The sequence below is a fragment of the Melopsittacus undulatus genome, chromosome 10 (genome assembly GCF_012275295.1).
Source record: "Melopsittacus undulatus isolate bMelUnd1 chromosome 10, bMelUnd1.mat.Z, whole genome shotgun sequence".
NCBI classification, from domain to species: Eukaryota; Metazoa; Chordata; class Aves; order Psittaciformes; family Psittaculidae; genus Melopsittacus; species Melopsittacus undulatus.
Window position 1 is genome coordinate 10,421,705 of NC_047536.1, and position 17,513 is coordinate 10,439,217.

The 17,513-nt window shown below is 45.2% G+C and overlaps 1 protein-coding gene across 3 annotated transcripts in view; it reads right to left on the reverse strand.

Annotated features, from left to right (window-relative positions):
• NSD1 (nuclear receptor binding SET domain protein 1) overlaps nt 1–17,513 on the reverse strand; it is a 62,080-nt gene that overhangs the window by 41,944 nt on the left and 2,623 nt on the right. For all 3 annotated transcript variants that reach the window (XM_034066888.1, XM_034066889.1, XM_034066890.1), the window contains 2 exons: nt 3,866–4,001; nt 855–1,027 (listed from right to left, as the gene is read on the reverse strand). In XM_034066888.1, coding sequence (XP_033922779.1) covers nt 855–1,027; nt 3,866–4,001 — 309 coding nt within the window. The remainder of the gene's footprint in view (nt 1–854; nt 1,028–3,865; nt 4,002–17,513) is intronic.

The following is a 17,513-nucleotide window of genomic DNA, read 5'->3' on the forward strand; positions in this document are numbered from 1 at the left end:
ATGCAAACTTGCACATTATGCAAACATTTGATTACTGCAGCCACAGACATGACCGTATACTTATAGGCTGAGATTCGAGCCATGCAGCACTTATAGTACTAGAAAAGTTACTTGAGAGCATGTAACTAGTTGATAGAGGGCTGGGAATGAAAGGAGAAAAGTCCTTAAAGAAGATACTGAACATGCCCTTGGAAAAGGAAAACCAAATGAGAACATTATACCCAGGGACTCACATCTGCAAGAGCACATTTAATCTGATGGGTTTGCACTGATGCAGGTCATACATCTCTTGGAAAAAGATAAAAACAAACCAGACAACACTGCCTAATTTGCCTATTTGCTCTCTTTCAGTAATGCTGGAACCTTACTGGCAAACCACTTCCCAAGTCAAACTGTAAGTCCTAACAGGTTTCTATAAAGAGAATTACTGAAGCAGGGCTAAAAACCCTTCTGCTTTATCTCAGTCAGTGATCTAGTGAAGCATGCAACTCCACCTCTGCTTCACATCAGCCAAAAGAGGCTGCCAGACAGCATAGGAAGTTATTTAGAAGCGTGCTGTAATAGACATCAGGAGAGGGCTGCGCTGCTTAACATATCTCGCCAGCAGAGACCTGACTCCTCCTGTCTGGGGCAGTAAGAGCAGCAAGTCACACCTCCATATAAAAGAGTGCCTAGAAACTCCTGGCAGCTTATGAACTTTGGTCATTGTAATGATGCTAAGAACCACTTCCCTGGCTGTGATGCTGCAGTCACTGCCACAGAAGAAAGCTGCTGAAATGCTGCTCCTGGCATCAAGGAATAATCTGTACTGTGCAGATTCAAAGCATCAAAAACATAGTAAACAGATCTTTCACCTTATGTTTGTAGCCTTTTTCCTTCTGCTTTCCTCTTCTCCGAAGAACAGGCAGCTCTTCGAATTGATGTCTTCCTTCAAAGAGGACAATAGCTTTCCCAGCAACCCAGGTTTTCTCTGAAGGCTCTCCTAAGGCATCCACGTAGTACTCTCGGTACGGTCTCCGATTGGAAACTATTGAGAAATTTAACAGAAATAACCCCTTGCAAATGACAGAATAAAGACACACAAAGAATCACAAAAAGCAGTAATTTGACAGTTTTCATCCACTTTTTGCTTCCTAACATTCCCACATGAATGTGAATTCTGGGGATTTCTACTCTGAGCTAAGGGACACCCCTTTGATCTCTGTTGTCTATGGTCTGTGTTACCACTGTCCATTTCCAAGTTGTGCTTCTGTTTCTTATAATCAATTGATTAACAGTTTTAAGATGGCTCATCTCCCCAGAGCAAAGGCTTGGCTGCAAAATATTGCCAAACTACCCAAATATTCTTTTGCCCGAGACACACAACAGATCAGGCAGGACGTTGCTTTGTTGCTACTCCCTGATTAATGATTAAACAGCCCAGTCTACTTGACCATTGACCAACACCCAGAAATTACATCCTTCTGGATAGGATTTACTCATACAGGTTGAACCTCCCCCACCACAATATATCCCTTTTTGTTCAATGCTTTGTTACCAAACACACTGTTATTTAGGACATAAAATATTAACAGCTGTATTTCAGTACACACATACGTACACACACTCTCCAAGGACTAGGTGCACCGTGACAAAATGTTAGTTTCAATGTGTACCTCCACACAAAACTCAATCATAAGGGCACAACTGAAGATTTGACAAAGGTGTTTTCTGTCTGAAAATGCTGAACTGACATGGTACAGGAAGAGCTGAACCAGTACTGGGTGTGCTGATGAAACAGGACAGGTTAAAAGCACTAGAATAGAGCACACAAGGCTTGAACAAGAGATACATAAACTTCTGCCTGCATTTCACTGCACTGTGTGCTTCACATTCTCCTGGGAACACCTTCACCCTCTGAACATGTACCCTACATTTCACAGACCATTGGTTTATGCTGCCTCTTCCAGGATTTCCAGCACAACACATCAGCCTGGCCTTTAGTGATTGCTGACACCAAGATTCTGGACAAGACCACTGAGAGGATGATAAATAATGACCAGGGCAACATCAAACCAAGGGCAAAGATGACAGGCTTCATTTGTCCCATTCCCAGAATTGGAACTCAAGCTCCTAAGCCTGCACCTTCCAGCTCCAAAAAATCTTCAGTCAAGAGCTTGCTGAGAAAAGGCAAGCTGCTTTAAAGGAAACCCCATGCCTCAAACCCAAGGGAAGAGGTTTTTGCACAAATGATGAGTTTGAAGTGACCTGTCTTGTTTTGACAGGCTTGTTCCCTTGGCAACAGCAGAGCCAAGGCAGTGGGACTGTGCTTCCTACCCAGCAGCTCCCCCTGCCCAAAACCATCAGAGTTCAGCTCTGCCATCTCAGCATCAGGGAGGGGAGACAAGCACATTGCATACAGCCACCACTGGAAAATGCAATTTTCTCCAGAGCCCCATTGGTTTGAACAAGGATAAAACACAATGGGAGAGTCCATCCTGTAGCTGGAGATCAAACCTTGCAGGAATGTGTTAATAGCATGCTTCTTCCCTGAAAAATTCCTTTATTAGAAATCCTCATACACAGGCTGAGAGAGGATTAATGAACAGCTATATACATTAAATCCTGCCCAAAACTTCGTGGGGAGAGATGAGGGGAGCAAATATACATCTGGCTTATCTTCCAGAAACATTTTTGACAGGAATTTGAGAGCTTGAAAGGGACTATTTAAAATAGCAAATTCAGTATTATCCAAAATCTGGATAAATGGGAAGATGAATTAAAACCAAGGCAACTGCAGCAACCAGTCCTGGGCATGACATGAGCACAACGCTGGAAAAATCTACATCATGTCTCTACAGAAATAGCAGAGGGCTCTGAGCTGATGGCTACTTGGAAAAAAGTCTACTTGCTCTTAGCACTTGGTTCTTAGTGCTGACAAGGACCACAAGAACTGGAGAGAAACACATCAATGAGTGGCAACCTCACCAGTCTAGGGGCAGACAGCACTGGTCAAGGGGTTTCAGTTGCCCACAGAACAAAAAGAACACGAAGGGGAATCCAGGAACACGTAAACAAGCCTTTCCATGTGTGGTAGTCTCCCCATGGCAGGCTGTATGAGCCTAAAAGCAATACAAACAACCACTTCCCTGCTGTTCTCTCCATCACTAATCTACACTTCTCTGCCTTGAACTTGTTAAGACACTCTTCCTTCCTGGCATTCATGCACACACAGCTCTGCCTCATTTCTCCCATCCCTTCCACTCAGCCAGCTCTCAGCCTGACACACTATGCCCTAAACTTTCACACATGTGGCTCCGTCTCCAGGTTTTCCTTATATTTCCAGCCCCTTGCTTCCTTGTGCCAAACAAGACCAAAAATATTTCACTTCCTCACACATGTTCCCCATCACACCTTCAGGCATTCAGCAGCTACACTGTGCTATCCCACACCCTGCTTCTCAGCCTCTCCAGCCTCCCATTCTCCAGCCTAGCCACTGCATCCTCACACACTCCAGGCACTTCAGCTCTCCCTCTCCACCTGTTGGGCATCTCTGTCCTCACCTCTCTGATCCACCTCCTTTTCTCTGCATCCTTTTCTTGAGAGGCTGTTCTTTCTTCTGCACTGCCTTAAGCTCTGCCCAGCTACCCTGGGAAGAAAAGTCTACATGTCCAACAGCTATCCATGCCACTTCCATCAGCCTCAGCCCCACCTTCCTCCTGTCTCCTCCCAGATTTAGGTCTACTTTTTAGATTCATGTCTTCCACAGAAAAGTCTATTTCTTCATACCTTAAAAAAGCATTTCTGGCCCTTGAAATTTAATTTAAAACTGCAGCACCCTGCCATAAACAACACCTCCACTTTGTGGTCTGAGCAGATACAGTACCTTTCATTTTTGAGTGACAGTCCAGCACTGGGTCATGACAAATTGTGCATGGCCACCATGGGCGCCTGTTGAACTTGGCCCAAACAAGATCCCCAACTTCATACTTCACTGGAGTAGATTTCTTCTTGGCTTGGATCTTTGGGGAAAAACCAGAACACAAGAAATCACTAAAGCTCCAGATGCTTTCAGAGAGATCTGCCTCCCCCCCTGGGTGCCAATTACATTGGGCCACCAGACACATTTACATTAAAAAGCAAGTCCTGATTTTCCTTAGTGGTTTCTACACCTTCCAAAACACAATGGTTCTCCCCATCCTCCTCAAAGAACAAAACAAACCTGCTTTTTTGTTAAGCTTCAATAAGGAACACGACCTCTGGTAAATGACTGAGCTCAACCTTCACACACTGGAGCAGGTAAATATTTGGAGCAAGACTTTAAAGCCCCCCCTTACTTTACTAACACCAATTTCATTCAAAGCAAAGCAAAGTTCATTTCAAAGGTTGCAATGTACAGTAAAAGTAGAGTAAGAGACAATTAAATATTCCTGACTGGAAGAAGGTGATGAGAACAGCAAAGTAAGTATTAATCAATTTAAAGGAGAGAGAAAGTTGGTATATACAAGCTAATAACTGCCGTGCTCCTCTGATGTACTCCAGAAAAAGCTTCACCACAAACTGTTTGAAACCCAAGGCCAGTACAATGAGAAAAAAACCTCTTATGCTGTAATTTTGGGTTTATATTAGCAGAATTGCCATTGCTCTGCCCCAAAGCTGCACAGCAGGAGAAAGGCAGCCCAACAGCAGTCATCCCACCTCTAGGAGACAGACAGACACACAGACTGTGCCTGTCTCTCAAACCCACTCACAAGGATCAGCTCTGCAGAGACAGTCACACAGGTGAGAGCCTCCCAGGGCTGTGCAGCCATCACAAGAATGTCAGAATCTTTCAACATACAAATCCTAACGCAGCTTAATGTCATTTCTGTCTCGCTGCGGAAGAGTGGAGAGCAGATCCCGTGCTGTTTGCTGAGCACACAGCTCCTTGGCTGGATGCTGCACTACCAGCAGGACCTCTGCCAAGAAGAGGATTGAGGAGCTTACTGATGTTGTGACTAATCGAGCCAAGATGGGGTACAATAGGTTTCCACAGGATACAGGATTCCCTGTGCCCAGCTGTGAAGTATCTGCCTGTTTACCAGCACCAGACAACATGTCCCAGCTGGGTTCAGCATTTTAAGAGCTCTAAGAATTGCTGCAGGTACTACTCTTGCCAATAAGCATCAGCAATATGCTCCTCATTAAAGCTGTCATAGCCCAAATGCCGCACCTTCTCACTTTGCTTCTCCATCCTGCTCACCACCTTTCCTGTGGCACATCTCTTGCAATTCACAGTTCAACATCCTAGCAACTAAAACACAACAGACCTCTCCAATAAAATGTGTATTCAGCTTCAGGTTGAGTTTTATGGGTCTTCTTCATGTGGTTAAAGAAAATACAAAAGTATAAACTCCTGTTACATGAAAAAGCAGGTAATGATGTTACAGACTACACTGCTGGAATTCTTTTCACTCAGCCATCAAAAGCCACACAATAACTTATTGCTAAGCAGGATCTCAGGAATGGGGAAACTGAAGAGAAGGCTCCAGGGAGACCTCAGAGCAGCTTCCAAACCTAAAGGGGCTACAAGAAAGCTGGAGAGGGTCTTGTGACAAAGGCCTGCAGGGTCAGGACAAAGGGAATGGCTTTAACCTTCCAGAGGGGATACTGAGATGAGCTCTTAGGCAGAAGCTGTTCCCTGGGAGGGTGCTGAGGCGCTGGCACAGGGTGCCCAGAGAAGCTGTGGCTGCCCCATCCCTGGCAGTGCTCAAGGCCAGGTTGGACACAGGGGCTTGGAGTAACCTGCTCCAATGGAAGGTGTCCCTACCCATGGCAGGGGTGGAACTGGAGGAGCTTTAAGGTCCCTTCAACCCAAACCATTCTATAAAGGAACACTGGGAAGGGGGGCTGCAGCCCCTCACTTTGCCATCACCCTGCTGCAGCCTCCACAGCACCACAGACACAAGTTTTCTGGAACAAAACCATGCATCCCTGAGCATGGGAACCAGGTGTTGCCTCTGCTGCTGCTTTTAAAATGCAGATGTACTTTCAGATGCAACACTTCCCTCCCCCCCCCCCTTTTAAGGCCCTTTTACAGCTTCTGTTCTTCCTGCAAAAATGCCTTTTAAAACATGTTTTCCAACTCCAGGCTTTAAGGGGCTCACGTCTGTTATATCTGATTCTCTCAAATGCAGTGCATAGTAGCTTTGCCAAAACCATTCACACTGACCCCACCAGAGTGACACCACCAGTCCTGCCCAGAGGCAAGTCTGCATCTAAATCAACTCTTTATCACCCTCCAATACCCCACACACAGGGGCTTGATGAAAACCTGGCTTTCAGGAAACTATTCAGACAATGCTTAAACAGTCACCTCCTCCCCAGCAGTCACTGCTATTCTCATTCCTCACCAGTCTGCAATCTTTTCCCTGGCACCAGCAGTCAGACTCATCATTACCCACCACAAAGGCCCCACCAGTGGGTCACAGAGCCAGATGAGGAAGCATCATGTTCCCATGTCCAAGGAGAGTCTTGTCACAGGATGCGCTGCAGCAGGTCACTGCCTTGCACTGTTCTCTCCCCAAATCCCACCACCTGGCCAGAGAGGCCTTTACATTTCCAGAGGGGGGATGGGGGAAATACCCTAAGAGTTTTAGAATTTGTAACATTAACATAAAAAAACCGACTAGCAGAACAACAGCAGCAGTTATTAGCATATCCAGGTACAGTAAGTCTTCAAACTGTGCTCCATGATGCCAGAATTACAACCCCCAAAGCATGTGTTTCTTGTGTCAGATTACAAGAAATTTAATTCCTATTACAATTAACATTTATCGTGCCAAGATCAAACTGCTAATACAGCCCAATGGCCAAAACCTCAGCCCTGCAGTAATGGCAGCTTTCTTGTGAGCTAGGGAAAGGCCCAGGGTTTCTAAACAATGAACTTCAGACATAGCTGCTACATATGGTCCGAGTACTGTTTCGCTACAGAGCATGGAAACCATCACGTGTTCAAATAACAAGAAAACTTGTGAACCATTGCATACCAGGTAGGTATCGTGTCCTACCTGCAGTGAAGAGGTGCTGAATTCAAAGCAGGTTACAGGTCTGGACTAGTGAGGAAGGGAAAGGCAGTGCTCCCTGGCTGAGCAAGGCAACACCACAGGTTTTGTGGTTTTGTATTGTGAGACATTCCCCTAAAGGGAGTCAGTATTGTCTACTGTTATCAATTGTTTGGCAATTATTTGCTCAGATAGGACAAGCTGCAGACTACATGCTAGACAATACAAAGTATTTCAGATGACTGTGCTATTTTTGGAGAGAACAAGAATGTACTTTGAGGACATTTTTAATCAAAGAGTCTCCACCACTGCAACCGAATCACAACTGACCACAGAGAAGAGGTCACAAGCCAAGGCTCCGCATCAGGACAACACACACACTTCCACCTTGAAAGTCACCTCCTGAACTTGTACTGTGCCAAACCACCATTCTGCAGTTCACTGGGTGAAAATACCAGAAGCAGGTGCTCAGCTTCATGAGGAACTTCATGAGGAAGGAGGCTGACAGAAACCAAGTACCTGTGCCCTCCTGAACTTCTCATCGTGAGGCAAGTATGAAGCGTATCATGCAAGGAAAGCTTATATTTCTAAGTAATTTTACTGTTATATTATAAATACATACTGTCAGACCTTGGCTGTCTCTCACCAATCTTCCTTTTAAAATAATCACATAATTAGACAGTGACAAAAATAATGCTTATCCAGTAACCATCCTTGGCTACATCACTTGAAGTGCTGCTCAACCCATTAATCTTCCTGGAAGATGTAGTACAAAGCACAAGTCCACACAAATACACGTATATGCCGACTGCCATAGGGTGCACTCTTCCTGCAGCACTGATCATCTCTGTGTAACCAAAGCCGCACCACCATCTCCAGCACAGCATGGCACAGATCCAGACATTCTACCTGCCCCAGCACAACTGGGATGCTACCACCTTGCCAGAGCCACATTAAGACCAAACTACAAGCAAAGAGGCAGATAGAGATACATATATATTACAGGCCAACATTTTCAGCATCACATACCCAAAGAGCCCTGCTGTCCAGAGTCCAAGCAGTAAGCTGCAGCCATTGTAGCCCTGCACACCTGAAATTCAGACCTGCTTTGGAAAGCCAGCATGTAAATGTGTGGTCAAAATATCCCCATTATATTTTATTCCTGACAATTATAAACACGACATTATTCAGTGAAGAAAGGGACAGAACATACTTTAGGAGAGAGTATGCAAAAGAGATTGTGTGAGAAGAAGGAAGAAAAGCAAGAAGGAAGCTGCTTCCCCCCAAGAATAATGAAGGCAGATCCTGCCAAGCCTGGTTTCGGCAAGTGGGCAGAATCAAAGCCAAGGAAGACAACAAGAGGAGGCGGCCACATCCAAGCAGTAATTAAACAATATGGCATAATCAACAACACTAATAGCCTGTTCTGCTGAGCATGGCAGGCACCTGCCCAGGGCCCTGCAGCAGCAGCACAGGGTATCTCCTGCACAGATCTCACCACACTGGTAGCTGCAGGTAAATCACACCCTGCACAGGCACCCATCAGCTGCCAGAAGGCCCTGCCTCATGAGCTTCCTGTGCTCTTCTCAAACCTCCCCACTCCTGGGGAAGGCAACTCCTGTGCAGCCCACCAACAAACAAGCTTGTAACTTGATTACAAACAAGCAGTTAGAACTGGGAGCCTGATGAGGGTCAGGTCACCACCTTATCCACTATCAGCTTTTTTTTTTTTCCTTAAAAGTTCAAAGATCACTTTTTTCCTGAAGAGGATGAGTTGGAAAGGAGTTCACCCCATTCCCATGAACCGCCAACCCATCCCCAGATATGGCTGAACTGTCTAAAGATCAACAGCTCTTTGTACCCAGGGTGGTGGTACATTAAAATACCTAACAAAGCAAACTTGAGGGAGAGGTGACACTTGAAGGCATCTGGATTAACCTGGGCCTAGAAGTCCATTTAAAGTAATACCTACTAATACAACCAACCACAGGGCTGGTGTCACATGCTGGGATGCACCACTCCAGCTCCTGCGCTTTCACCATCACACAACAGGTTATTCACCCTCTGCTTGTATGCTTGGTAATGGAAACTTTACAGAGAGAGGCTTCAATGCTGAGCCTGCAGTCTGCAGGCAGAGCAGCACCCTCTGCGCTCCACTGTGAGAAAACCTAGGAATAAATCCCTGCACAGGGAAAGAGGCAAAGACAACTGGAGTATGTAGGCAAAAAACCAGAACACCCAAACCACAATACCTGCACAGTGTATCTGCTGAAACCATCACTGCTCCGCACCAGCATAGTAATCATACCACACTCCACAGCAAGCTTCAAGACAAACACAGGAGTCAGAGAAGTCTGCTGGCATGGCAGCCAGCACTGCTGGGGACAGAGGAGACACGATCTTTGTCCCCCACTGCTCCCATCTTCCTTTGGCTTCAGCACTGCAGCAAAAAGTAAACAGGCGTCTGACCTACATTAGTGACTGAAGAACAGTGCCTCTTATCTGGGACCATTATCACACCAAAGTGTTAAATACTCACTAATTAAATATTCACCAGCAAAAAACACAACAGAGATTATGATACAAGCCAAGTGTCTGTTATCTACATGCTTGCGGATATTTGTTGTCTTTGGCTAGTTTTTAGTACCCTTTTCCAGGCTGTGGCAGCTACTCATGCAATGAGTGCTAGGTATGAACCACTGTAAAAGATAGAAAGCCGATGGCACTGCGTCAGGTAATTCCCACATCCTGAAGCATTTCTATCAAGTTCAGGGGTTATGAATGTATGTATTTTAAATAAGGAACATAAGGATGGGAGAACACCAAGCCTCAGGCACCAAGATAACTGATTAACAGCATCCCTGGTTCACTTTCTTAATGGAGATCATATTCTTTATGGAATGAACAGCAGTGCAACAGAAAGCTTTACTTTAGCATCCTAATAACCAGAAATACACCTGACCGAAGGCTTGAAGAAGGCAGAAGGAGGAGGTGGGGGAGAAGGGGTATGATCTTACCCAGATCCCCAGCAGAGAGAAATCCAGACACACAAACATACAGATTTCAAACCACTGTCAGGAGCCTGAAGCAGGGGGAAGACGCTCACACTTGCTTATCTGCATACATTTTAAACAAGACACCAAGTTCTCTTTACATCTGGCTCTCCCAGTCAGCAGTAACTGTTTCAGAACTGCAGGTATTACCAGGCCTTTGCCAAGTATCACACAGAACAAATATCAAAAGTAACTTCTTGTATCTGAGTACTAACCAAAAAAGCCCAAACTGAAACAAAGTCAACAGATCTGGTTTGTGCTTTTCTAAGTCATCAGACTGTACACAAGCAACACATCTGAACACAACATTTGTTTTCAGAAATTAAGTTTCTAAATCCATAAAATGAAACCCAGATTCAAACTGTGTAAAATGAAACTTGGCTATTCTGATTTATGGATGTAAATCACACCCATTACAGCTTAAGCTGTAATCAGAATGAAGCAGTACCACTGAACAGCAGGTACATGCAGCGCAGAGCATATCCTGTATTAGAACCTCAACAGCTAAAAATTAGCAGTTTGGGCTGTATTAAATGTGTACCTGCTAATGCTTGCTTGTTGCTTGGTTTGGTTGTTGTTAGGGCTTTTTGTTTGGTTCCTTTGCTTGTTTATTTTAATTCTGTGGGTTTCTCTGAAAGCAACAAACATTTAACCTGGGCTTGCAAATGTAACCTTCTGGGGAAACTGTGATCTGTCCACAGCAGAAGGCAGTACAACCACACTCTGTTAGTCCAAATGCAAAGGTGACGCTTGCCTCAAAACCAGGCAATATTAGCATGTCAATCTCCCACCCAGTTGAATCATTCTTCCAAACCAAACAAACGTTTACAAATGTTCTGGTCACATCAAAATAAATTTTAACTGCAAACATTTGCATTTACAATTTCAACTACTTTTGCTGCATCCCTACCAGCACTGAAATCAGAATTTCTGGTCAATAGCAGTGTAATAAGCTCAACCTGGTTTCATTTATTTACTTCTTAGAGCCATACCCTGAGGCAGGTTTGTGCTTCAGTCATCAGGTCCTGCAAACTTATGCTCCAGAGAGGCTTTAGCCTTTATGTTGCGAATCCAGCTTCATGCACACACTGGGAGAGGACAGGCAGCTAAAATTAAAGAGGAATCTGACTTGGTTCACTGCTGCTATTTAGAAATCTGTGGGCAGCAGTAAGCCTAAACAGGTGCTTGGGAAAACCAACAACAAAGAAACATCAGGGCAAACAGGAACTATTAAAAGGGCAATAACCACCCTGGCTCCCGCCCTCCACGCATTAGGCAACAGGCAGGTTTCTATCTTCCACCAGCAGTGGGAGGGAAAATCAGGAGCACACTCCTCTAAAAGGAGAGGAACATGGAAGCTTCAAGCAGGGCTCAGGGCAAGAGCCTCGATGCATGCTCAGCACCAGAGGCCCTGCTGGAGCTGAAAAAAAAATGCAGTGTGCAGAGGGGCTACTGGGCAAGAAATTTGCTGTCCTTAAAGAATACCAACCAAAGGGCACCTCAGCCTTTGGGCAGCAGGCAACGGACGCTGTGATGGACTGCTCTACCCAACGCGACACTTCTGGTTTCTCACACACACAAGTCAAATTACACATGTCTGAAAATGAAAAGTGAGTCCCCAAAGCATTAGTTCTGATGAGTGTCTGAGTGAATACCAAGCTACACTGCTGGTTTAGTACCTATCAAACCAGGTGGGGGGTTTCTGAAGACCACAGTAGTGTGAAAGTGCTGCCTCCAGCAGAGCTGTCTGATACTGTACATAACCTACAGAGCAAGTTCCCTGACAGTGCTCCCAAACACCGCCCTTCCCAATGCCATGTACATCACAAGTGCTGCCCCTTCCACCTGCAGACTTGCTGCCTCACACAGAGCCTCTGCAGCAACTCAGCCCCAAAGGGGCAGCAGGCAGATTTTGCTGGCTGCAAGACAAGCCATTCATTTGTGGATGTGGATGGCATACATTTGCCATAGCTACAACCAAACAAGGCATTGACCCGAGTGGTCAACTTGGTACAAACCTGGTGCTCAGGCTATGCTGGAGACAGAAGTGAAGGTGCCCAGTCAGGGCCACCTTGTCCTCAAGTACTACAAGAGTCAGCATGTCAACTGTAACAAGTGCTTTTCCATCGTTCAATAATACCAAAGCACACTGCTGAAATGCCTCCTGGCTTCATCAATGCTGTTTGACACACAGGAGAATGGATGCACACCAAGCCCATCTTTATCTCTGCTTCACATTTAATCACTGCTGCAAAGCTACTGCCAGCAGCCATGCTGGAACCAGGTTTCTAATTGAACAAGGCCAGAGAACTTCAGCTGGCACCTGCTGGGGTGTATGCCGAGCACATAGAGGAGCTCACATCAGCCAAAGCAAGGCCCGTGATTGCACCCAGCACTGCACCAGCAGAACATGCAGCTCCCCATCTTCCACTGCCTCTGCACAGCACAGCTCTGCAGCACTGCCAGACCCATGGTGCTACCACTCAGCTCCCTGGCTGCACCTACCTCCTGGGAGGAAAACAGCACGTTCCCACGGGATTCCAACCACACACCTATGCTCTGCACATGCCTTTTGTAACACTCCTACCAACATCCTATTCATGCACCACCACAAACACTGCAGCTTCGCAGAGGCCCTACAATCCCCAGCCACAACTGCAGGGATTATGCTCCAGCATCTCCAAACCTAAACCACACAGCACACATTACCTGCACATGACTCACTTCTGGGCAGGCTGAGCCAAGGATTGCTCTTTGCAGCCCACAGGGCAGCACTGGTGACTGCTCAGCCCTGTCCACCAGAACACAAACCAAACAAGCCAAAAACACAAAAGCACACCCGAAAAGCCCTAAACTGTATTAGCACCGAGCTGTTTCTTCGATGTCACCTCACCTTGCAGTTCCTCCCATCACCAGCTTGACCTTAACCAGTAACATCACACGTCAAAACACGCAAAAGCAGGAGATAAAACTTTCAGTAACTATTTCAGCAAAGCAAACTACAGCTTTTATCAAGCATTCCTGCAAGAGGCAATAGCAGCAAGCCAGGCAGGGGAGGGCAGCCCTGCCTGCTCCAGCAACACAAATGTCAACAGTACATTTGACTCAACACAAAACTCACACAGGTCAGACACTACAACATTTGCAATGTGTTCTGTAACTACCAGTCTGCAAACTCATGGTCACAGAACAATACTTCTGATGTCATGAAATTATATGAAAGGAAGCATGGCTATTGTTGACAGGTCTAAAATCACAAGAGTCTGCACCTGGGAAGCGTTTAGGGGTCCACAAATCAACAGAGGTTGAAAACTGCTGCTCTAATTGAAAGCAGACCCTCATACAGACCTCTTCCACCCATTAACTTGGAAATCCTGGCAATGCCTTAACCACCATAAAGGGTTTAACTCCCATTTTACTGAGTGAAGACTGCCTTGCACAGCACATACGGCCCTGTGCAGACAGAACAAAATATAGGTCATATTCTTTGGTATTAAACATGGTGTTAAACTCCCAGGCAAGCTTGTGAGGATATAGTTTTTCTTTAGGTGTTTCTATTACCTGTGCCTTTCTAAATGCCAGAGCAAGTAACTGTGGGTGGGAGGGGAAATACTATATACAAGCAGATGTCAGTCATGGGTAAGAAAAACCTAAGCATATTCTAAGCAACTAGACTGGAAGTTGATCATCACCCATAACACTGATTTTTGGGTTAAGAACTTGTCTTTTTAATAAGTCCTGTCTTAATTATAACTCAGAAAATGTCATTTTTCTTTCCTTGGGGCTCAAGTACTCTCTTAACAGTCAGAGTTGACCCCTCTGCAGCAACCTCCAGATTTGTTAACATGAATTAAGGAAAACAAACAGAAAACCAACTTAATAATGGTTACACATCACAGTTCAAACCCACTTGTGGAAACAAGGTGCAGTGAGGTGCAAGGAGAAGTTGCTATACTGCAAGAGGCCATCAACAAATCCATGTCATGTAAAGCACCAGGATGTTGCACTGAAGCTAATCATCACTGCTCCAGCATCAAACTGAGCCACAACTGCTGAGAAGAAGCTGTAAGGGCAGAACCAGAATCACCACACACTCAACAAGGTAAGATTTGTTAGAGGAAAAAATGGTCCAAGTTCTGGGAGATGAACTTGTAACCAGCAAGTTGATCCAGAGACAGCAGAGGTAGCAGGCCCCGAGAGGCAGCATGCATCCTAAAAAAGCACCTATAAAAGCTGATTTTCTTGCTACTGACAGCTGTTTTCTTCCAGCAAGAGTAGCAGGCAATGTACTAAGCACATCACACTACAGAGCACAACTTCGCTGCTGAACAGCTGAGCGAAGTCTATACTACTCTAACAGTCTTCACTGGAGACTTAAAATATTTATGACTGCGGACAGTATGTTAACCAAGACATTGCTTAAACAGAGCCTTTATTATTCCAACTTTAAAACTAAGTTTTAAATATAGACAGCAGAAAAACATAGACGTTTCTGCCATTATAGTCAGCAAAACCTCACCTTCAGGGCTGTCCAATCAGCAAGGAAACAACTCTGGTTTTGCTATTTGCACACAGACAATGTTCAGCTTTGGAGAGCTGCACAGTCCCATATGAACTGTGATCGATCATTCACATTTCACAGCACATGACACATAGCCAGAACATCCATATTTACTAGAGAAACCACCTTATTTTCTCTAACATCACCTACGGGAACAGGCATTTTGCACCTAATCAGCAATACAAGATTAGAGAACAAACAGAAATGAAAGAAGGAAAGAAGAACAATTACAGCCAAATGCTAGAATAAATACTTCCAGGATCCAGTCTGCTGTGCAGGAGAGCTCCAGATCCTACTCTGTGCAAAAAAACCCTGCTGTCACTCAAAGGCAGCTGCTCCTCCTTTCACCTAGGGAACATTGTCCTGCTGTGACAGCATCTTAACACCCACTGCTCACACCACCACCACTGCAAGGAAGAGGCAGTGCAGTGCCATCAAAGCAAGAAAGCACCACAAACTCATTAAGGACCTCAAAAACTTATGGTTGAGCAGTAACAGCCCAGACAGTGCCATAACCATGGAAATATCCATTCTTCTGGACCTCCACCCCAGCTGAAGTCCTTTTTGAGTAAGTTTAGAGCTGTATGAGACATGAATGCGCTTCATTAGAGGGGCCCAGTGGATGCCAGCAGCCACAGCCGGGGGAGATCCAGCTCTGTGCTCACAGCATGTATCTGTGGCAAAGAGAGGTGTTTGCAAGATGGGACACACAGGGACAGCAGTGCTCCTAGAGCCTGTTCTCACCAGGTGCACAGAGAGGGAGACCATGTCCACAGAAGTGTAGACAGCCAAATGGGATTGATCTCTGCACCAGGAAGATGTCAACTGACCAAGGAAATTTATGTTCCATTCTCAAACAAACCACTGCCATGCCTATTGTGTCTCAGGGATATAATATTATCAGTAGTTAGTTACACCTCGAATCAGTCTGTAGTAGGAGACTCTTTCAGAACCGCTTGCAGGAGTAGCACACATCACGTGGCACTGGTTCCTTCATTTTATTTTTAGCAAAGAGAGAAATGGCACTACACATCTCAGTTGATAAACAGAGCCTGAGTAACTCTCACAGAGGGACACATACTCTTTATAAAGAGAGTATTCTCTCCACAGCTGCAGACTGCGAAGGAACTCAAGTTCATCATGGCTTAATTGTACGCTTAAAGAGAGGACTTTGCTGGCCTTCAATGCTTTTAACACGTTGCATACGGTGTGCTTCTGGTAAAGTAAAAACCTTCCAGTAGCCCTACACATATGCCTTACTCATTCCTTACATCCAGCCACTGGTAGCAGCCATCCTTAGTGATGAAAGATGTGGTTCTGGATTTCCCTGTACCTCATTTCATCACTGCCATTACTTGAATATCACACTCCGACAGTGTGGAGCTGGACAAGGAAACAGTATGAGAAGAATGAAAAGCAACATTGAGCGAGTGCCACATGCAAGCTCTGCACATCCTGCAGCCTGAATCCATCAGCATCCCATGGAAAAAACAGCTTATGAACGTTTAACTGGGATCATACACTGCAGAACATGCACGCACTAAGAGTGGCACAGAGGTACTTGAATCCAACAACTCTCCGATTCTGAGTGTTCAACTTTGCAAGCCAAATGACTCTAACATGCTTTGTGGGTAGCAATTAAAAACCAACAAACTGACAAAGCAGAAGTCAAATAATAAAGCACCAAAAAATTACATTAAAAAAGCAAAATTTCATCATGTACATTCTGTCAGAGACACATCCACCTCCCACTACACAGCAACTCAGTTCAAGCAAGACCTATGTCACTCAGACCCTATGTGGCTGCACCTACCCTCCCCAGTGCTGGAGACTGGGCCCAGTTCTCCCTCTTAACTCCACATAATGCTGCCCAGGACTTCTTTAACTCATAAAGGCCAGGAAAGCACTAAAGAGAAGCTCATGTCAAGATGGTAAAAAACAGAGAGATTAAAAAACAGCCTCCTGTTTCAATTTAAATGGCAATAACCCAAAACACATGCACAAGGAAGTAAGCTAGCAGCTGCCAGCAGTTGCTGCACCATCACTTCTGGAGCAGAAACAAGACCCAAGAACCACTGCTGTAAGTTTCTTCTCTCCAACACAAAATCTGTCAGTGGCTGCTGGGAGCATAGGGAGCTTCAATCAACTTAAGATTAACTTGTCAAGATTAACTTGACACTTAATATAGCTTCACTTCAGAATATGCACATCACTCTTTACAACTGAATGTTGTCTGAGCAACCTCTTCCCCGTTTGGGGCAACATTTGAGTACAGGATGCCAAGGACTATTGACAAATCCCCATGCAAAACAATACCTGCCACCCAGAGGCACTACTTAAATGCTGAACTTTGCATCCCACTAAGGACTAAACCCAAAAGATAGCCCTTCAGATGGAAGCCCTCCTGACGTGTTAGAAATCAGCATTTTCAAAGCCAATTCACAATGACCTAGTGAAAAATTCAAAGCCTGCAAGGGGCAGACAGAGAGGTCCATGCAGAAAAGTTTGAGCAGCAGCTAAGCTTCAAGAATAAAGACTGAGAAAGTCTCTCTGTAAGGTGGAGGAGCCCCATCATCACGCTGATAAAGGTGATTACCTGTAACAGTAGCCCAGCTGTGACAAACCACCCTAAATACATCAGTGCAGAACACCCAGGGGCTTGTGGTTCTTGTTTCAGGATGTTCTCTTAAGTTTTAGCAGGCTCTCAAAGTTGGTTCCAGTTACCCAAACACAAATGAGGCTGGAATTAAATGCTGATATCCATAGGGGATCTCAGGAGTGAACCTGGTTATTTCCAGTTTCTGTGTCATGTTCAACAATTAAAAGACTTAAATGTCACACTGGTAACTTGGCAGAGAGAAAAATCCCTTTCTCTTC